This window comes from Balaenoptera physalus (genome assembly GCF_965194825.1).
Source record: "Balaenoptera physalus genome assembly, chromosome: 18".
Taxonomy (NCBI): domain Eukaryota; kingdom Metazoa; phylum Chordata; class Mammalia; order Artiodactyla; family Balaenopteridae; genus Balaenoptera; species Balaenoptera physalus.
In genome coordinates, this window is record NC_138899.1 from 62,588,472 (window position 1) to 62,607,569 (window position 19,098).

The 19,098-nt window shown below is 35.0% G+C and overlaps 1 protein-coding gene across 6 annotated transcripts in view; it reads left to right on the forward strand.

Moving 5' to 3' along the window:
- Positions 1 to 19,098, forward strand: part of RB1 (RB transcriptional corepressor 1) — a 141,360-nt gene that overhangs the window by 57,629 nt on the left and 64,633 nt on the right. For all 6 annotated transcript variants that reach the window (XM_082434393.1, XM_082434392.1, XM_082434395.1 and 3 more), the window contains exons 13-17: positions 795 to 911; positions 2,169 to 2,225; positions 2,310 to 2,341; positions 2,421 to 2,497; positions 3,540 to 3,736. In XM_082434393.1, the coding sequence (XP_082290519.1) occupies positions 795 to 911; positions 2,169 to 2,225; positions 2,310 to 2,341; positions 2,421 to 2,497; positions 3,540 to 3,736 (480 nt within the window). The remainder of the gene's footprint in view (positions 1 to 794; positions 912 to 2,168; positions 2,226 to 2,309; positions 2,342 to 2,420; positions 2,498 to 3,539; positions 3,737 to 19,098) is intronic.

A 19,098-nucleotide genomic window follows, 5' to 3' on the forward strand; every position in this document is an offset into this window, starting at 1 on the left:
TTGATCATGGTATAAGATCCTTTTAATGTATTCTTGAATTTGGTTTGCTGATATTTTGTTAAGGATTTTTGCATTTGTATTCAGGAGGGATATTGGCCTATAATTTACTTTCCTTGTGGTGTCCTTGTTTTGGTATCAGGATAATGCTGGCCTCATAAAATGAGTTTGGGAGTGTTCCCTCATCTTCTGTTTTTTGGAATAGTTTGAGAAGGATTGGTAGTAATTCTTCTTTGAATGTTTGGTAGAATTCACCAGTGAAACCATCTGGTCCTGGACTTCTGTTTATTGGGAGGTTTTTGATTACCTATTCATTCTTCTTACTAGTAATTAGTCTTTTCAGATTTTCTATTCCTTATGATTCAACCTTGGAAGGTTGTATGTTTCTAGGAATTTATCCATTTCTTCAAGGTTGTCCAGTTTGTTGCATTCAGTTGTTCATAGTAGTCTCTTATGATCATTTGTATTTCTGTGGTATCAATTGTAATATCTGTGAGGCTGTTTTTGATGGATAATGGAAAGGGCTAACAAATCTGTTCTTCCCTAACTTGCCAGCAGAAAATTTAGATAATAGAGTTTTTTAGTTGTACTCTAGTATTTTTTGGTCACTGTTATCCCAGAATGGAATCCTTTATGTTCCTCATATTTTCAGTAGTTGTATTTACCTAGTTTATTGTGGAAGTGTTTCCACAGTATAAACAATTGAGAGTGATAAGTCATGTACTATAGAACAGAAAATGTTAATTCTCTGATTAAACAATATTCTCAATGTTAATTTATGTTTTTCCTTCTTAAAGAATTGCACAGTGAATCCAAAGGAAAGTATCCTGAAAAGAGTGAAGGATATTGGGTACATCTTTAAAGAGAAATTTGCTAAAGCTGTGGGACAGGGATGTATGGAAATTGGATCACAGGTAACTTGAGTTCATTTTGATTAGTGCCACTATATAGTAAATAATTTCAAATGCAACATCTGTCCCAATTGTATAAATGCTGTAATAGTATCTGTCCAATAGTATAAAATATTGGCAGATACCATATCCCAGCTGCTTGTGTATGCTGCTACTTATGGAAAGCTTTATGGGACAGCTCCCCTCACTCCATTACAGAAACCAAAAGTAAACATGCAGAAAATTTTAGAAGAATTGTAGAAAATTTAAAAACTACAGTAAGAAAAAAATCAAAATCTTGCTAACATTAAGTTTTTGGTGTATATTCTTTAACTTTTACATATTCATGTATGCATATACTTATACAAATGGAATCATATTATACATGCCATTTATCAGTGATATTATTAAATGATGTTGTTTTTACTATTGCTATTATTATTTCAGAAAATCTAAAACTAATATTTGGTAAGCCAGTGGGCTCTGGATCAGAGCCCTGGGTTTATATCTGGCTCTATCATATATGAGCTGTCATCTAACTTCTCTGAGATTCAGGTTTCTATATTTGCTCTGCTTTGCTCTGTGGCATTAATGAGGTAATATATAAAATATATTTGAAAACTGTAATCTACAATACACATTTATTTCGGTGTAGTGAGGTTATATTTTGATTCCATCTGTGTTTTAAACCATTATATTTAAAAGTTCTTTTTGGTTATATATGAAATTTGTACTCATAATTTGGAATGAAGGATTTTGGGGGGGAGGGTGTGTATGTGTGTGTTTATCTAAAATTTGACTGTTCTTTGGACTAATGAAAACTAGTTATTTGATAGCTTTTTGCTTATAAGATCAGGTAGGTCTGATTTTTGCCTTTGACCAGTTTTATGGAAAGAGACTATTCTCTTAATCCTGGAGAGCTATCTTGAAAATATGTGTTCTAGGTCACAAGAAGTATTACATTAGTATGTAAAATGGTTAAAATAGTACCAGGTACGTAATATATTCTTAGTACATGTATATCTGTTGAATGATGTAGACTGAAGTGGAATAATAGAAAACCAAATACTGGACCCCTCCTCTTGAAAATTTATCAGGAATGTTAAAACCGTCATTTTATACTTAAATCTTGAGTTTTAGACAAGCAAGCTTTTGTGATCTCTTGGTAGCCATATTCCTAAGAAGGGTCAGGAATGTGTCTCAAGAGAAAACTTTTAAAAAATTAGTAATTGTTATGGTTTTCTAAAATAGTGGGATCTAATTTTTTTTCTTTCTTTGTAGCGATACAAACTTGGAGTCCGATTGTATTACCGAGTAATGGAATCCATGCTTAAATCAGTAAGTTAAAAAGAACATAATAGAAAAAAAATTTAATGCTGACACAAAGAAGGCTTCAGTTAATTTTTTTTTAATCTGTTTTAGGAAGAAGAACGATTATCCATTCAAAATTTTAGGTAAATTTTTGTTTTAGTAAAACAATCTCTTCTTTTTTCAAAAGGAAATGTTACAAAATCATTCTTTTTTTTCCTTTAGCAAACTCCTGAATGACAACATCTTTCATATGTCTTTGTTGGCATGCGCTCTTGAGGTTGTAATGGCTACATATAGCAGTAAGTTGAATTTTAGTAAATAAACATTTCAGTTCAATTTAAAGTTAAAAAAAACTTACCTAATGTGTGGTATGGGTTTTTGTGGTGGGGGGAATGGAGAAGTTAAGGAGTTAAGGAGAAGAAATGCATATTTTAGATCAGTATATACTGAAGAATGTAATTGGTTACCGTAATGTGGTCACCATAAAGTGGTTTATTAACCTGAATTATTTCATGTCATCTTGGGAATAGTTTCACTAGACCCCTATTCTGGGCTATCCTGAATCCAGGAAATGTACCTATTGAAACCCCTTCAAAGACTTATGAGACTGTAAAATGCCTGAGGAGTACTATTGAGCGGCTTCCACTGATATGAAAGCACTGCTACATATATATTCTGTGGTTATGAGACCAAAGGTTGGAGCTAGAATCCACCAGATAAACAGAACAGAGGCCACCAATAGTGGTTTTCTTTAAAATATAATTTTAAACATGTATTATTTTGCAAATAATGTAGCAAATGTCAAAAAAAAGTTTTGTTTGCAAAAAACAAAAGAAGAAAATTAAGGATACAAATATATAATAAAAGAGAAACTTAAATTAGTAAACAAATATGGACAACTGTGAATCCTCATTTATAACCAAGAAATACATAATTAAAACATATTTTCTAACCAATCAAATTATCAAAATCTTAAAGAATCACTTCCTCTCTTAATCAAGGATTAATGAGACAGCTAAAATGGATATGCTAATGCATTGCTGGTTAGATGTTAAACGTGTCCCGGATACAAGTTTAGGGTGTTTAAACCTTTGAAAATTTGATATAAGCTGTGAGCCTTCTATCCAGGAAAGACATATATGCACATACACTCAAACTTTGGAAGCCTATTTCCTAGGAGTCTGTGGACCCCAGAATAAAAAATTCTGTTCTAAATAAAAATTTTTGTTTAGACTTTCTACTGTGTTTTAATTTTTTGTTTGATAAAACCTTCAAACCGAAAAATACGTCATTCAAGGCTTAACATTTCATACCTAAGTTATGTTTTTCTTTCATTTTTAGGAAGTACATCTCAGAATCTGGATACTGGAACAGATTTGTCCTTCCCTTGGATTCTGAATGTACTTAATTTAAAAGCTTTTGATTTTTACAAAGTGATTGAAAGTTTTATCAAAGCAGAAGCCAACTTGACCAGAGAAATGATTAAACATTTAGAACGATGTGAACATCGAATCATGGAATCCCTTGCATGGCTCTCAGTAAGTAACTAGCTAAAATAGTTAAAGATACTCATATGCATATGGATAACAGTTATCTGTTAGTGAGAGGTATTTGTTAACATTTACCTCAAGAACAAATATGCAATTTAATGAATAATGATGTTTCAGTGTATAGCCCAAGAAGTAAGTGGAATATTAGAATGGAGTTTTCTTTGAGCTCCCCAGACTGTCTGATATAGGGATTTATTTATGAATAGCTTTTCTTAAAGCTTGGCACTTCAAAACAAAGCAGAATTCTTTAAAGTATTTGGGAACTTTATTTAAAATAGAGGTGTCATGTATGAAAATTTAAATGTCTGCTGTTAAAATTTCAACAAAATGATGAAAAAAATTGAGATTATGTTATTGAGATGATTTAAAAATACAGATTTTTAGTTCAATTTAACCTGATTTTTTTTGTCCCATTGTTAAAGGTAATCCAAAAATCTACACAACTATAGTTATTGTTTATAACATTATAAGAGCACAAAGCATATTCTGTAGGTAGTCTATTTATAGCATATAAGCTATTGATAAGGCTTTATTTTAGTAAAGGTGACATTTCCTATGTAGTAATAGTAAAATATTTATATGAAGTTCTTCTGTTATGCTCTTTAAATCTTCATAGTTGGGTAATACTTTGTTAATCATCAGGTTTGTAGATTAATATAGAGTTGGTTGCTTCTGAAACTGTTGCATGCTAAGCATATATCTTTTCATTTTTATCAGTATATAGAAATGGCAATAGAAAAATTAAGACTTTAGTTATATTAGAATCCTAATCTGTACATGTAAACCAAGTTTTGCTTTTTTGATATTTTAAAAATGTAATGGCTAAGAGTAACTTGTTTCTTAGTGCTTTTCTTGTATTGCTGTATAGACAGAGTGGATAGAAAAGGAGAGAAGTATGGGAAGTTGATAGAAAGACATTGTATTGCTAAGATTGAATTGGGTAACACCTTTATACAGGAGCTTCCACTGTAGAAGAAAAGGAGTGGTTAGGAGAAAACTCTCAGAATCCGGGGGTTAAATGAAAGTAGCAAAAATAAATAAGTAGATCAATAAATGAAACAAGCAGATAGAGTACTTTTCAGAGGCTGTTGTGCCCTCTCTTCCTGGAAATTGAAATCAAGACATCACTGTATCATCTGAAAGTGACTATTCTCATTTCTTTTAGAGAACTACTTTTATTTCCATCAGTACACATCTGCTGTATGCCTTGCATTGAGATAGACATTGTGAGAATATAGAAAAGACATGGGCTCTGAAAATTGTGGAGGAAATAGTAGAAATGTATGGTTTAACAACTGCTTGTGCTCAAGCCTGTTTAGTTCAGTTACTGGTGTTCTAGGATTCAAAACAATATTCCTTTATTTTTGAGAATTTTTGGAGAAAAAGTGACATGCACAAAGTCTGGAAAAGGGTATAATTTTTTAATAATAGGATGATGTGGAAGTCATAATAAGCGTCTGAATTTAAATTCTAAGTGTGGTATTTCTAGGAGATGATTTTTAATGTTTGGATTTTTAAAAAATCAACACATACTACTGTTTTAATTATAAAGAATGGAGTGGTAGTGGGTAACTGTGAAGATAAGTCATCCTACACAAACACAATATGTGAATTTTTCCTGTAAGAATAATTGACATTTTAGAGAAGAGACATACTATAGATCTATTTGAGCTTTCACAGGCTTTAGGATTTTTTTCTTTATTGAAGTATAACATATATACAGAAAAGTATATATCACAAGTTTTAGTTCAAAGAATTTTTTACAAATTAAATATACCCACATTACCAACATATACAATAGATCAAGAATCAGAGCAATTGAACACACCCATGATATCAAAATCCAGATCAAGAATCAGAGCAAACTTTCATGGTTTTTTGATTCTGTATTATAATAAGAGTCTCTCATTAAACTGTAGTGATTTATAAGAACATATTCAGTGTTGTTTACCTAGGGAAACATCAAGTGATATATTACTTACTTTTACCTGTTGATAATTTAATGAAAGAAAGAACATCATTGTATTTTTAATGGTTGCATGGGAAAAGGGTTCATTATCTTTATTTCACAATCTTGAGAAATAATAAATCAAGAACAGAATAACTTTAAGAAGGAATAAGCACACTTCTGTTTCTTTTGATCCCAGAGAGATTAACAGGCAATATATGAATGTAAAATGCTAAACAATCTATTGAAAAACCTAGTGAAATCTTGTTCTCTGGAAATTTGGAGGATTAGAGGTGGTTTAAAATAAACCATACCTAAGCGTTAGATTGAATGACTTCCAGATGTTTAGACCTCTTAAACCTGCTAAGCAGTTTATAATGCCAGCAGATGATGAGGTGAGATTTGGATATTTTACTTTCAGTATATTCAAACTGTATCCGATCTTTTCAGTAAAATCTTTGTAAACCGAAGTAGACCAGGTACTTTATTCTCTAAATGGTCTTTTTTTGTGGGCGACTGTGGACTTTTCCTGTTGATCTCCCCACATCTCTTGCTGCCTTAATACTATTTCTCTCACAGCCACCAGAGAAATTATTTCATAAATGCAGAACAAATCTCATTATGCTAATTCCTCAAATAAAAACCTTTTGTAGGGGACCTATGCATCTGGTAATATTAAAGATAGAATCCTGAGGAGCTTCAACATTTAAGTGATAGACAGAAAAGAGAAGCCTATAAAAGAGATTGAGGAATCTGATATTCCTCCTCAGAGACAGGAGGAGGATCAGAAGTGGTGTCATACTCTCTCTCTCAGAGAGAGGGTACTAAAAGGTCTGAGTGAGTGCTTGCTGTTTCAGATACTGCAGGAGCAGTCAGTAAGAACTGAATGAAGAGTGTTCATTAGTTTCCGCAACAAGGAAGCCACTGGTGAAGGTAGCGAGGACTGTTACAAGCGGTGGTGGGGGCAGGAGTAGATTGCAGTGGAATTTGGATGAGATGTGAGTGAGAGATAAAGTGGAGACAGTCATTATAGATAGCTTTCATCAGTCTTGTCTGAGAAGGGAAGTAAACGTATAGCTGGAGGTATGTGAGGTGGAGGGAAGATTAGTTTTTAAGATGGGAAAGGAAGGATTAAATGTTGACAGAAAAGAGCCATTAGAAGTGTTATCTATTGCTGGATGACACATTAGTGGCCTAAAACAATCATTTTATTTTGCTCATGATTCTGTGGGTCAGGGATTTGGGAAGAGCTTGACTGGGCAGTTCATCCCTGACCATGTAGTATCAGCTGGTGTCTGAGGCGGGATCCACTTCCAAGATGCTTCTTAACTCGCAAGTCTGGAACCTTGCTGCTTCTTGGTATGTGCTCACCTCTCCCTTCCTTTCTTTCTTTTTCCCTCCTCATCTCATCCTTCTGGGCTTCTCATATGAGAAACTATGCATCTTATAGCATTTTGGTTTTAGAGTAGTTGTGCTTCTTACACAGCAGCTCTTTATCACTGGTTTTAGGCAATTTGATTGTGGTGTGCCTTGGTTTAGTTTTCTTCATGTTTCTCTTGTTTGGAGTTCTGCTTCGAAAGGTGAGCTTATAGGTTTCATCAAATCTGGACATTTGGGGCCATTGTTTTCTTAAAATGTTTTTGTTGACTCCTCCCACCCCTTCCCTCAGGAATTCCAGTCACACATGTATTAGGTCACTTGAAGTTGTCCCACAGCTCACATCATGATGCTCTGTCCTTCTTTTTTTTTTTTTTTTTTGGTTCCAGATGTTTTTGTTTCTGTTTCGTTTGAAATACTTTCTATAGCTATGTCTTCAAGTTCATTCATTTTTTCTGCTAAAATGTCTAATTTGCTATTAATTCCATCTACTATATTTTTAATCTTAGGTACTATATTTTTCATCTCTAGAAGTTTGACTTGAATCCTTTTCTAAATCTTCCATATCTCTCTTTAACATGTTTGTGCTTTCCTTTACCTTCTTAAACATATAGAATATAGTTATAATAATTGTTTTAAAGTTCCCGTTTACTAATTCTAACATCTATGTCTTTTTAGGACTGTTTCTGTTAACTGATACTTCTCCTTTTAAGGGTCATGTTTTTCTGGGGTTTTTTTTTTTTTTTTTTTTTTTTTTTTGCCTGCTTGATGACTTCTTATTGGACACCAGACATTGCAAATTTTACCTTACTGGGTCCTGGATATTTTTATATTCCTTTCACTATTCTCGAGCTGTGTTTTGGGACTCAGTTTAGTTACTTGGAAACAGTTTGATCCTTTAAAGGCTTTTTTGCTGTTTATAGACAAAGCCAGGGCAGTCTTTAATCTATGACTAATTTTTCCCCACTGTTGAGGCAGTCCCCTTCTGAGTACTCTACCTGATGTCCCATATATTACAAGGTTTTTCCACCCTGGCTGGTGGAAATCAAAACTCTTCTTGGCCCTATGTCAGCTCCTGGAATGGTTCTTTTTCTGGCTTTGGGTAGTTTTCATGCACTGATCAGTACTAGGGGGAAACTTGAGGGTACCCCTCTGCAGACTCCTGGAGCTCTCTCTTTGCAGCTCTCTCCTTTCTGTGCAACGCTCTGCTCTGCTCTTCTGTCCTGCTAATTTTAGCTGCCTTAGCATTCTTGAATTCTCAACTCTGTTTTCTCCAACCAGGCAGACCACTGGGATCTATTTCAGTTTCTCCTCCCTGTGTTGTAGCCTGGGAACTGTCTCCAGGCAAAGGTGGGGCTTACCGTTTGCTTTCTTTCTCTCAGACATTACTGTCCTATACTGTTTGTTGTTCATTGTCTGAAAACTGTTATTTCATTTATGTTGTTCGATTTTGTAGTTGAGACAGATCTGGTCTCTGTTCCTTCATCACAGCTGAAAGAGTTATGTATAGTATTTAGTGATTGATAAAGTATTTTTAAATATGTATACTTAAAGAATATTTAGGGTATCATTTCTATTTTCCTGTATTGAATGCATCATATCTTCTGAATAATATTGTTTCGGAGTGGTACTTACTATATGGAAAGCATAGAAATACTAGTAATTAACTGTTGTATTTAATTTTAGTAAGTCACAAGAAAACTGAGCCTCCTGTAAATGTTGTCAAATATAGCTGACTCATTAAATTGGATTTTGTCATACTGTTTTTTTTGTAGTCACTAAACATTAGCAGGTTTCTTCATTCAGTTGCACAAATGTTTGGCCAGAGTACTTTTACCAAAGAAAAGATTAAAACTGTTTCCATTTTATTATTCTTCCAAAATTTAAATGAAGGCCAGTTTTACATGTCAGTACAGTTGTAATGAATAGCTTGTATTTTTAGAGTCCTGATTTGATGACAAACTTGTAAACAAATTTTTAAGCTTCTTTGGTATTCTTTGAAATGTCAGACTTGACAGGAAATGAACACAAAAGGGAGAAAAGCCTGTGGCTCTGAAAAAGCCAGAAAGGATATCTGTTGTATATTTGGATGGTAGATCATTAACCTCTGGTGCACTTTGCACAATGGTTTTAGTATTTACCATTAGACATTATTTTTTTCAAAAGTTATATTTTACTGAGAACTATGTCTCAGGAAGGTGAATGAAATGTAAGATAATGATTAAGCCATATTTAACAGTTTTTAAAAATATGGGTAAGGATGGTGAAGTAATATGATACCATATACTATATTTATATAGCAGCCATGCTACTATAATGAAAAATGTTTTATGTTGGGTTTTTAAAAGCTCCTCATGAGTTATTTTTTTTAAAAAAACATATATTTATCTCTTTGCCAGCAAGAGAACATTTGTTTTGAAAAAGTCTGATTCTTTCTGAAAATATCACTAAGGCTTTAACCTTTCTCACTCTGACCCAACATGTTCCTAATTTCTTGCCCTTAATTCCCATAACTAACTAGTAGCTTCTCAAGTGATTTAGGAGATTTGACTTTACCTTTCAAAACTGAAATTATTTTATTTTGTTCTAAATACAACTTTACTTCCCAATATCTATATTTTTATATTACTTTTCAAGTCATCCAGGCTTGAATACTGAGCATTTTTTCCTTCTTTTTCTCTATAGTTAGATATAGTCTTGTAATGAAAAAAACAGAAACCAAAACCCAAAAAACTTTACCATGTCTTTTATATTTATTTCATTATTATGTTAAAGATCTATTTTCGTTTACATTTCCCTAGATCAGATCATCACGTTCTTACATTTAACATATTATTTATTATAGACTCCTGCTTGGTCTCCCAGCTTAGGCACTACCCTCTATTTTATACTTTGGTGCTAAGTTAATATTCCTAAATGCTTATTCATGCCATACTCCTGTTCAGGAACCTACAGTAGCTCTGCATTCCCATGTAGACAAATGTAGCCTCTTTACTCTGGTTGTGATAATCTGGCCCTGCCTTACCTTGCTAGCCTTCCACTATTCCTCAGACACTTACTGTGTGCAGAGAGTTCTTTCATCTCTTGAGCAAACCAAACCACATTTATCTAGTGAGAGTGAGTATGGCCTAATGTGGGATGTGGAATCAGAAGACCTGGCATTAGGGCCTAGCTCTTTCATGTACAAGTTAATGTCTTTGTCTTAGTTTCTTGCTTTGTAAATTGAGACAGACCAAAAGATTTGAATATTTCTAGCTCAAATATTTTATAAGTCTACAAAACTGTTTAAGTGTTGAGAATTATTTGCCACTACTGAAGGTGGATCCATATTCTTTTAGATTGCTTCACAATTTATAACATTTTGAAGAAATATTTTTCAAAAAAAGGTAACACAGAGGTCTCATTTCCGTATTCTCCTTTAGCTCAGTTTTTCTCAATTCTCTTTGGGCCATACCTGATATTTGTACATCAGATATTTTAAAGGAATTATACTTTCTCCTGTGAGGTATCTAAGGACATGGAAAATAGCCCCTATCCTTAAAGAGGCTTGGAACTTAGTAGAAAAGTAACTCACTGTAATATACTGTGAAGTAAGATAAACCATGAGGGTCAAAGGAGGAAGTGATCAATCATATGTGGATGGGAAAAGACTTAACAACAGGTGTGGAAATGTGGACACAAGCAGGAGAGCCTAGCATGAGGTACACTGGGGGAGAATTCTGGCCCAGCATTGGCAGTGGTAGATGAGTACTGATTGAAGACTAGTAATTTAGTCTTAAAAGTTAGAGTTTTTAGCCTTGTGAAAAGTGGAGAGCTAGCTCTCTTGATAAATGAGATATTACACAAAAGTGAATGTACCAGATAATTTTATGTGCTAGTTGAAAGTAAAATGTATGTGTATGTGTGTGTGTGTAGACACACACAACTTTTTTGAGGGAAATAATCTTGAAATAGAATACATGCTTTCGTCTTGGAAAGTAATTTTACGTTTTCTTTTTGAGCCAGGGACATCATTATAAACATTAATATATTATTCATGGGCTGGACTCCTCATTTGCCTATGGAAAATACTGTGCTCTTTACCTAGTGTTTTAGTTTTTTCTGCCTTTCCCCTCCCTTTCCTTGTGAATTATTCTGTATTTCTCACTATTTCAAGTTCTACCAGACCATGATGCCTGTTGCCTCTAACTTGCTCTCCTAAGCTAATTAAATCAGTATGCACTATTGTCAATGCCCTTTGTCCTTTTGGATTTTTGGCACAATGATATTGATAAAGTCCTTTTCTTACTTCCAGGCTGAGGGTTATTTTCTTAGTAGTAGTTTTCAAACTTTAATATCCATGGAGATCTTACTAAAATATACTTTCTTATCAAGTGGTTCTAGGGCGGGGCTTGCAATTCAGCATTTCTCACAGGCCCCCAGATGGTTCTGACGTTGCTAACCCGTGGGCCACTCTTTAGAAGAGCCAGATTCTAGATGACCTTACATTACTGGGCTTTAAAATGAAATACTCTGTTGGTTCTTTACACTAAATCCACAAGGTAGGTGTAGCCATGAATCTCATTTCCCGTATGAGGAAAGAGAAACACAGAATATTTGTGTCCCACCTGGCAGCTAATTAGCAATGGATGGAAGGCAGCTAATACTCCTTGACCGGTTGCAATGTGCTGTGCACCAAAAGTATTTGTCTAATTTAATTCTCATAATAATCTGTGACATCACTAATACTATTTTCATTTTACAAAAGTTTAAACAGGCTCAGGAAGGTTAAGCAATTTGTCTAAGGTCACACACTTGGCATTTGAACCCAGATTGGTTAGATTCCAAATTCCACGTTGGTCGAGTAAAGTACCCCTCTCATTGTACCACATTTTTTCTGTTTATTCATTCACACTGTTTTTATTACCACTATAACATGTAGTCAAGCATATGAGACAGTATAAAATTTTATTCTAAGTGAAAATATGTATAATACATTTTTTATCTTGAGTAACAAGGTGAGTGTTTTGCCCTAGAGCTAGTCAGTAATAGGAAGGGGGGAAGGTACTACCCTTTGTTGACCAGCTCCTTTGTGTAGTGCACTCTCACTGTTGATCTACTGGATCCCTCAGGAAGAAAAGATTAGAAGACTTTACAAAAAGAGCAAACTATATTTTAAAAGGAGTTACTGCTGTGTCTGTATGTTCGTTTAGGTAACTCTTAGAATGAGATTTTAATATAATAATATAAGTATTTTTAGAATCCATGATAGTTTAGGGTTGATAAAATTAGATATTTGGATCAACCCTCAAGGAGATTTAAGGGAAGGGTGAGAATGAGGTAAAATGCAAAACCAGGTCCCTTTTCATAGACTGAAATTTTAAAACTGAGTTTTTTCTGAGTTTTTAATGAAAGATTCCAGGTATGCCTAAAGTCTTCTATAAGAATGAAAAAATGTAAAGCCCAAGAAGGGAAAATAAAGGAAGACAATATCTTAGAAATAAAATTTTTAATAGTGACCTTGTGTTCTCCAGTGAAGTAGTCTAGGGAGAAATAAAAAAATATAGATATGCAGAAAAAGTACAAAAATAAGGATAGTAACTTACTTAGTTCATATGAATAATTATCCACTAAAATGTGAATAGATGGTTGCTTTATAAAGCTCTAAGACTCTAAGCTCAATTTAATAAAATAACTCTCTTTCTTCTTCATAATTAAGCCATTGAAGAATCAATGAGGCATTAAATGGTTTTTTATGTTGTTCCTCATATGTTAAAAAACAACAAACAGAAAACCCAAAGAAACTGAGATAGATAACTGTTATAAATTATTGCATGTCTTCTCCTGTATTGAATGTTTACGTGAGCCTGCGTTCTTGATCCAGGTCTGTTTATGGTTTTAAGCATAAAATCGTTTCCATATCTAAACCTTTGCTCAAGTGCCATCTTGTCTTGAACCCTGTGTTTGACCCCTCAGTCTATTCTTTTCTCTATGTACTTGTCTCCTTTTTTCTTTAGAACACTCTGACACACATGAGAAATTGCTAGAGTTCACTGTGGAGGACACAGTGAAGTATTGATGACTTGTCTGTTCATGTCTCCCTTCCCCCTCCCCCGTTGTCCATACTATACATTCTCCTTCTTCATGAATTGGCACAAGGGACTAAAGAAATTCAGGGATATAAAAAAAAAAATCTCAAATTCAGAAATGTCCCTTAGGTAGCTCATAGAAACTTGCTTTAGAAAGCAGTGCTTGTAAAAAGCTCATCACTAGCTTACGTCTTTGGAATCTTTCCTGATCATCATACAGAGCTGCATCAAAATGACCCTCACTTATGCACATTACATTTCAGTGTAGAAGTCATAATAACATTTTTGCATGTATGCTGATACAGGCACTATTAAAAGTGCTGAAATGTGTTAACTCATTTATTTCGCACAACTCTGTGAAGGAGATCACCACTTCATAGATGAAAAAACTGAGGTACAGAGAAATTGAGACTGTTTCCCTTACCCACAAAACTAAGTTGATAGCAGAGCTAGAATTTTAACTCAGACTATCTGGTTCCAGAGACTGTGCTCGTAACCTCTATGCTGCCTCACGGTGTGTATTAGTTTACTGCTGGGTATATGCACTATCGTGATTAGTTTCTTTATTCATGTTTTATCTGTGTTTGTGTCACTGTGCAGTAGCAGAAGGAGCCTGGGCTTTGGCGTCACTGTATCTCATTTAATCTTCACAGAAGGTAAACATTGCTGTTCCTGTTTTACAGATAGTAAAAGCTGAGGTTCATTCAAAGATGCCAGGTAACTTGCTTTGGTGTGATTCTGAGCAAGTTATACCTCTGTATCTCAGATTTTCTCATCTGTAAAATGGGCATGATAATACTTATCAGAGTTGTTGTGAGGAATAAATGGACATTTATGAGAATGGTACATTTTAGAAACATCGCAATTAATTGTTAGTTTCCTTCAGTTTATTGTCTTTACTATACAGTGATTTCCTAAGAACAGAGAACTGAGAACACAGTTAAACAGTATTGGATCTGTTTATCCCGGCTTACTACAAGTATGTAGAACTCTCCTCTTCTCCCGAGGCACCTCCCCCTCCCTCACTGCCTTCTCAAAATGGAATAAGTTCAGGGAGAAAGAGGTGTAACTGAATTCCAGCATTGTTAAATGTGGGCAGTGTTCTCTGTTATACTGCAGTTGGAATTTGTTATGGTGCTTTAGTTATGAATCATGTCAGTAATTACCCTGAGGGCGGTGTTCATTATTCAAGTACAGACAAGAAGGGAGATAGCAGTTGTAGAAGAATAGCTTGGAAATATCCTCTGTACTTAACCTGTGGAAATGGAAGCACTTGTACTCTTGGTCAGAGAGTATCTTGTACAAGGTCATGATGTTAGAAAATTACCTGAATATAGTCTGAGAATTTTCAGTCTCTAAACTGGTATCATATCATATCCTGACTGTAATAGTGAGGAAGGACTCTGGAATCTAGATGTGCAAGAAACAAAAAGTAGAAGTATCTTATGAGATCTCGATTCTATTTAATGTCTTTTCTGAATTCCTCCAGCCAAATCAGAGGCTGTTATTAATGGTGAGTTTAGTAAAATTTTAGAACCACTGTAGGGCAATTGTTCTTAAACCATCTAAGTTCAGTTACCTTTAATTATAAAATAGATCCAACTTTTTGGCATTTATCTTTTCCAGATATTTAGGTCATGTTTTTAAAACTAAACTGTCACAACCTAGTCTGTTTTAAAATGCATGTGAGTGACCTTTGCATTTGTGGTTTTATCAATTTACATATTGGTTCTTAGTATTTTCTGTTATTGTCAGAAATACCCAAATATCAAAAGTATTTTTGGTGTCTTCCTGTACGTGCTAAATTTAGAACATGATTTAAAAAAACTTAGAATAGGAAACAGCTGTATTTGTGTCTCACTCTTTCAAAAAAACTTTTTATTGTTCTTGCTCAGTTTCATTGTTTCTTGCCTCCATTAAATTATAACAGATAATTTCTCTTAGATTTTGATTATACTCTTTAAGAATTCTCAAAGGCTAACATTTGTCTTTTAGATTTTGATTATACTCTAAGAATTCTCAGAGACTAACGTTAAGTCTATCTTGCTATCTTTTGTGTCATTTCCTTTTTGGAATTTAATATCTGGTCATTTTTATCCTCATTAATAAAGTAATAAAAAGTATTATTTTTATCACTATCTGGTCATTATACTTACCCTTTCCATGTTTTAAGATAATTTAATAGTCTAAAAGTTTTATTTACAGATTAAGTAATGCTAGTTTTTATAACTTAAGTTTTTCCATTTTGATTTTTTTCTCTTAAACATTAAAATGAGAGAGGTAAAGTAAAATGACTTATCTTTTACTAATACATGAGTAATAAACAAAAATGAACATAGGATTCCCTAATCCAGTACTGAACTCCTGAAAATATAAACTTGTTCTTGAAAATATAAGCTTTTGCATTATCTTTGTAATAGGCATACTGGACACTTTTAATACTGTGTACTTTTAGACCAGGACCTAACTCACGTATTCAAACAGGGTTGTCTGAACATAAACCTTTTCACAGTTCAGTTTCAAATGAGGAATGAATAGCCTGAGTAGATGGAGATGGGTAAAAGTTACCATAATAATGCAAAAATGATATCCCTGATCTTTTTAATTATTTCTCTAGGAACAGCTCTGTAATGTCTTGTAGACAAACTATTTATACATGGCCTTTTTTATTTTTTAGCACATGTCCATATTTTTTCCTTCTCTTAAGTAGCTAAGATTATATTATGTGTGTTTCAGTCTAAAGAAGTCTCATGAGACCACAACACAAAGTATAACAATTTTTCCACAACAATTTTGAAATCAGTTGTTTTGGCCATCAGCAAAAATTACATATGTGACATATAAACCAAAAGGTGTAATTTTTTTTTAATTTTTATTTATTATTTATTTATTATTTATTTTTGGCTGTGTTGGGTCTTCGTTTCTGTGAGAGGGCTTTCTCTAGTTGCGGCAAGCGGGGGCCAGTCTTCATCGCGGTGCACGGGCCTCTCACTATCGCCGCCTCTCTTGTTGCGGAGCACAGGCTCCAGACGCACAGGCTCAGTAGTTGTGGCTCATGGGCCTAGTTGCTCCGTGGCATGTGGGATCTTCCCAGACCAGGGCTCGAACCTGTGTCTCTTGCATTGGCAGGCAGATTCTCAACCACTGCGCCACCAGGGAAGCCCAAAAGGTGTAATTTTTTTAGTTCTATGTTTTAAGTAATATTCATTTTTATTTAAATAAATAGCTGCTTCTGTTTTCATCAAGTACTATACATAAAATCCTTTTTCCTGAAAAGCCTAAATTGTAGTCCAGTGTAAATATTTTAAACTCATGTAATTAAATACATTTCTTTATTTTAAAATAAAGAATTATAATAAAATGATTCATAGATTTTTATGCCCTATTAAAATATGAGCTAACAATTAGTAATTGATTAAACAGTTGGAAAATTATCATTTTTTAAAGAAAATTAAATTGAAGATTATATCGTTCATAATACAAGGATTTGTTTTGTTTTGATGAAAAAGCCCTTTGCATGTTATTCATTAGCAACAATGAAAGGGTTTAAGTAGTATAACTTTTTCTTGTGTAACTAAGACTGTGTAATTGCTTTTAAAAACAAGACTATCTCTGGTTTAAAATAGCAAAATGACCACACATTTTTACCTCCTTTCTCCCCCAAAACCCTACAGAAGTGACAGAAAAGGGAAAAAAACCACATGGCAGTGAATTCCAGCAGTACCAAGACTATGAAGTGGGAAGTTTAGGGGTTAATTCAGTTTTGAGGATAAAAAGTAAAAGAGGTGTCTGTTTGATGGATACAACGAAGTAGAGAAAACTACTGAATACAGTAGGCGAAGACTCCCACAGTGGAAGTGGGATTCTTAGCCTCTAAGTTCAAAGTATTGATAGAAGGTACAGAGAGTGTGGCAGTAATCAGGAGAGTTTTTCTAAAGTGCTGTCTGCCACTGGCTCTCAAACTTTTTGCATGTATCAAAAGGCTGGAGGGCTTGTTAAAAGACAGATTGCAGGTTCCTGGGCCTAACCTCAAAGGTGCTAGGATAGGGTCCAAGAATTTGTATTTCTAACATGTTTCCAGGTGATGCTAATGCTGGTCTAGCCACCACATTTTGAGAACCACTGGTCCATGAAACATCTGGACCAATCCCCCACCTCAGGCCATGCCGGCTTATAAGGATCAGGAAAATGAACCGCCTCCCTCTGTACTAGTGAATTAGAAAAAGATGCCCCTCTGGACGCAACCACCCCTGGCTTGCTATGCAGAGTTTACAGTGAAGCCCCGTGCTTTCGTGTAGTGCACAAATTATATAGATGCATGCCTGGTCCTATCCCAGCTTCCGTGTACACATACAGGGCTGTGGTCTCCTGCTGGTGCCTGCAAGAGAAGCAGAGCAGAAATTTTGGTGAATCCAGACTTCTACAATAGACCTGAAGAAAAAAAAAGAAATAGAAAGGTGATTCTGCCTAAAAGGAAAATACGTAAAACTACCGTGCTGCTAGGGTATAGTCCCCTTATTTTGGTATTTTGGGGTACCTCAGTTCAGTATCTATCTATTCATCTCTAAAAGAAAGACCAGAGAAAATGGAGGACACAAAATAATAATTTTTTAAAAATTAATGGAAGAGGGACTTCCCTGGTGGCTCAGTGGTTAAGAACCTGCCTGCCAGTGCAGGGGACACGGGTTCGAGCCCCGGACCGGGAAGATCCCACATGCCACGGAGCAACTAAGCCCGTGCACCACAACTGAGCCTGTGCTCTAGAGCCCGTGAGCCACAACTACCGAGCCCACATGCTGCAACTACTGAAGCCCGCCTGCCTAGAGCCCGTGCTCCACAGCGAAAGAAGCCACTGCAGTGAGAAGCCCGCGCACCGCAACAAAGAGTAGCCCACGCTCGCCTGAACTAGAGAAAACCTGAGTGCGGCAACGAAGACCCAACGCAGCCAAAAAAAAAAAAAAAATTAATGGAAAAAAAGTTTCTAAGCCAGTCAGAGATGGGAGGCATCCGATGGAAAGGGCTCATAGTACCAAGCAGGATGAATAAATATGGATACATCTTGGTGAGAATTCAGAATTCCATAGGCAATGAGAAAATTATAAAAAGCTTCTAGAGAGAAGAAGTAAATTATTTACAGTAGAATAAGATCCAGATCAGCATTGCAGCTCTTATCAGGAATACTGGATGTTTGATAACCTAGAATTCTGTAGCTGACCTACACGTCAAATGTGAGGGTAAAGTGAAACAGTTTTCAGACATGCAAGGACTTAGAAAGTTCATCTCTTAACCATCCATTTTAAAATAAAATTACTAGAGAATATGCTTGAGCAAATTAAAAAAAAAAAAAAAAAGAAATCCTAGAAGGGAGAAATCATGAGACCTAAGAAAGAGTGAATCTGTCACAAGAGTGCAGAGAGGAAAAAACTGGAAAAACCGTAGTATGCAGCAGGCCTACAAAATAGTGATTCCAAAAGAGAAGTCAGATAATTCCATGAAAAATGTCTTCAAGACATAGTTTCTTTTTTTTTTTTTGGTTTTTGTTTTAAAATTTTTTATTTATTATTTATTTATTATTTTTGGCTGTGTTGGGTCTTCGTTTCTGTGTGAGGGCTTTCTCCAGTTGCGGCGAGTGGGGGCCACTCTTCATCGCGGTGCGTGGGCCTCTCACTATCGCGGCCTCTCTTGTTGCGGAGCACAGGCTCCAGACGCTCAGGCTCAGTAGTTGTGGCTCACGGGCCCAGTTGCTCCGCGGCATGTGGGATCTTCCCAGACCAGGGCTCGAACTCGCATCCCCTGCATTGGCAGGCAGATTCCCAACCACTGCGCCACCAGGGAAGCCCAACATAGTTTCTTTTAACAACTGTATAACCTCATTTAAATTGGTGGGGATTCAACAGATACAGTTTAAGATTCATAAATCGAGTAATAAGAGTTATGGTGATAACTGCAGGAGTTGA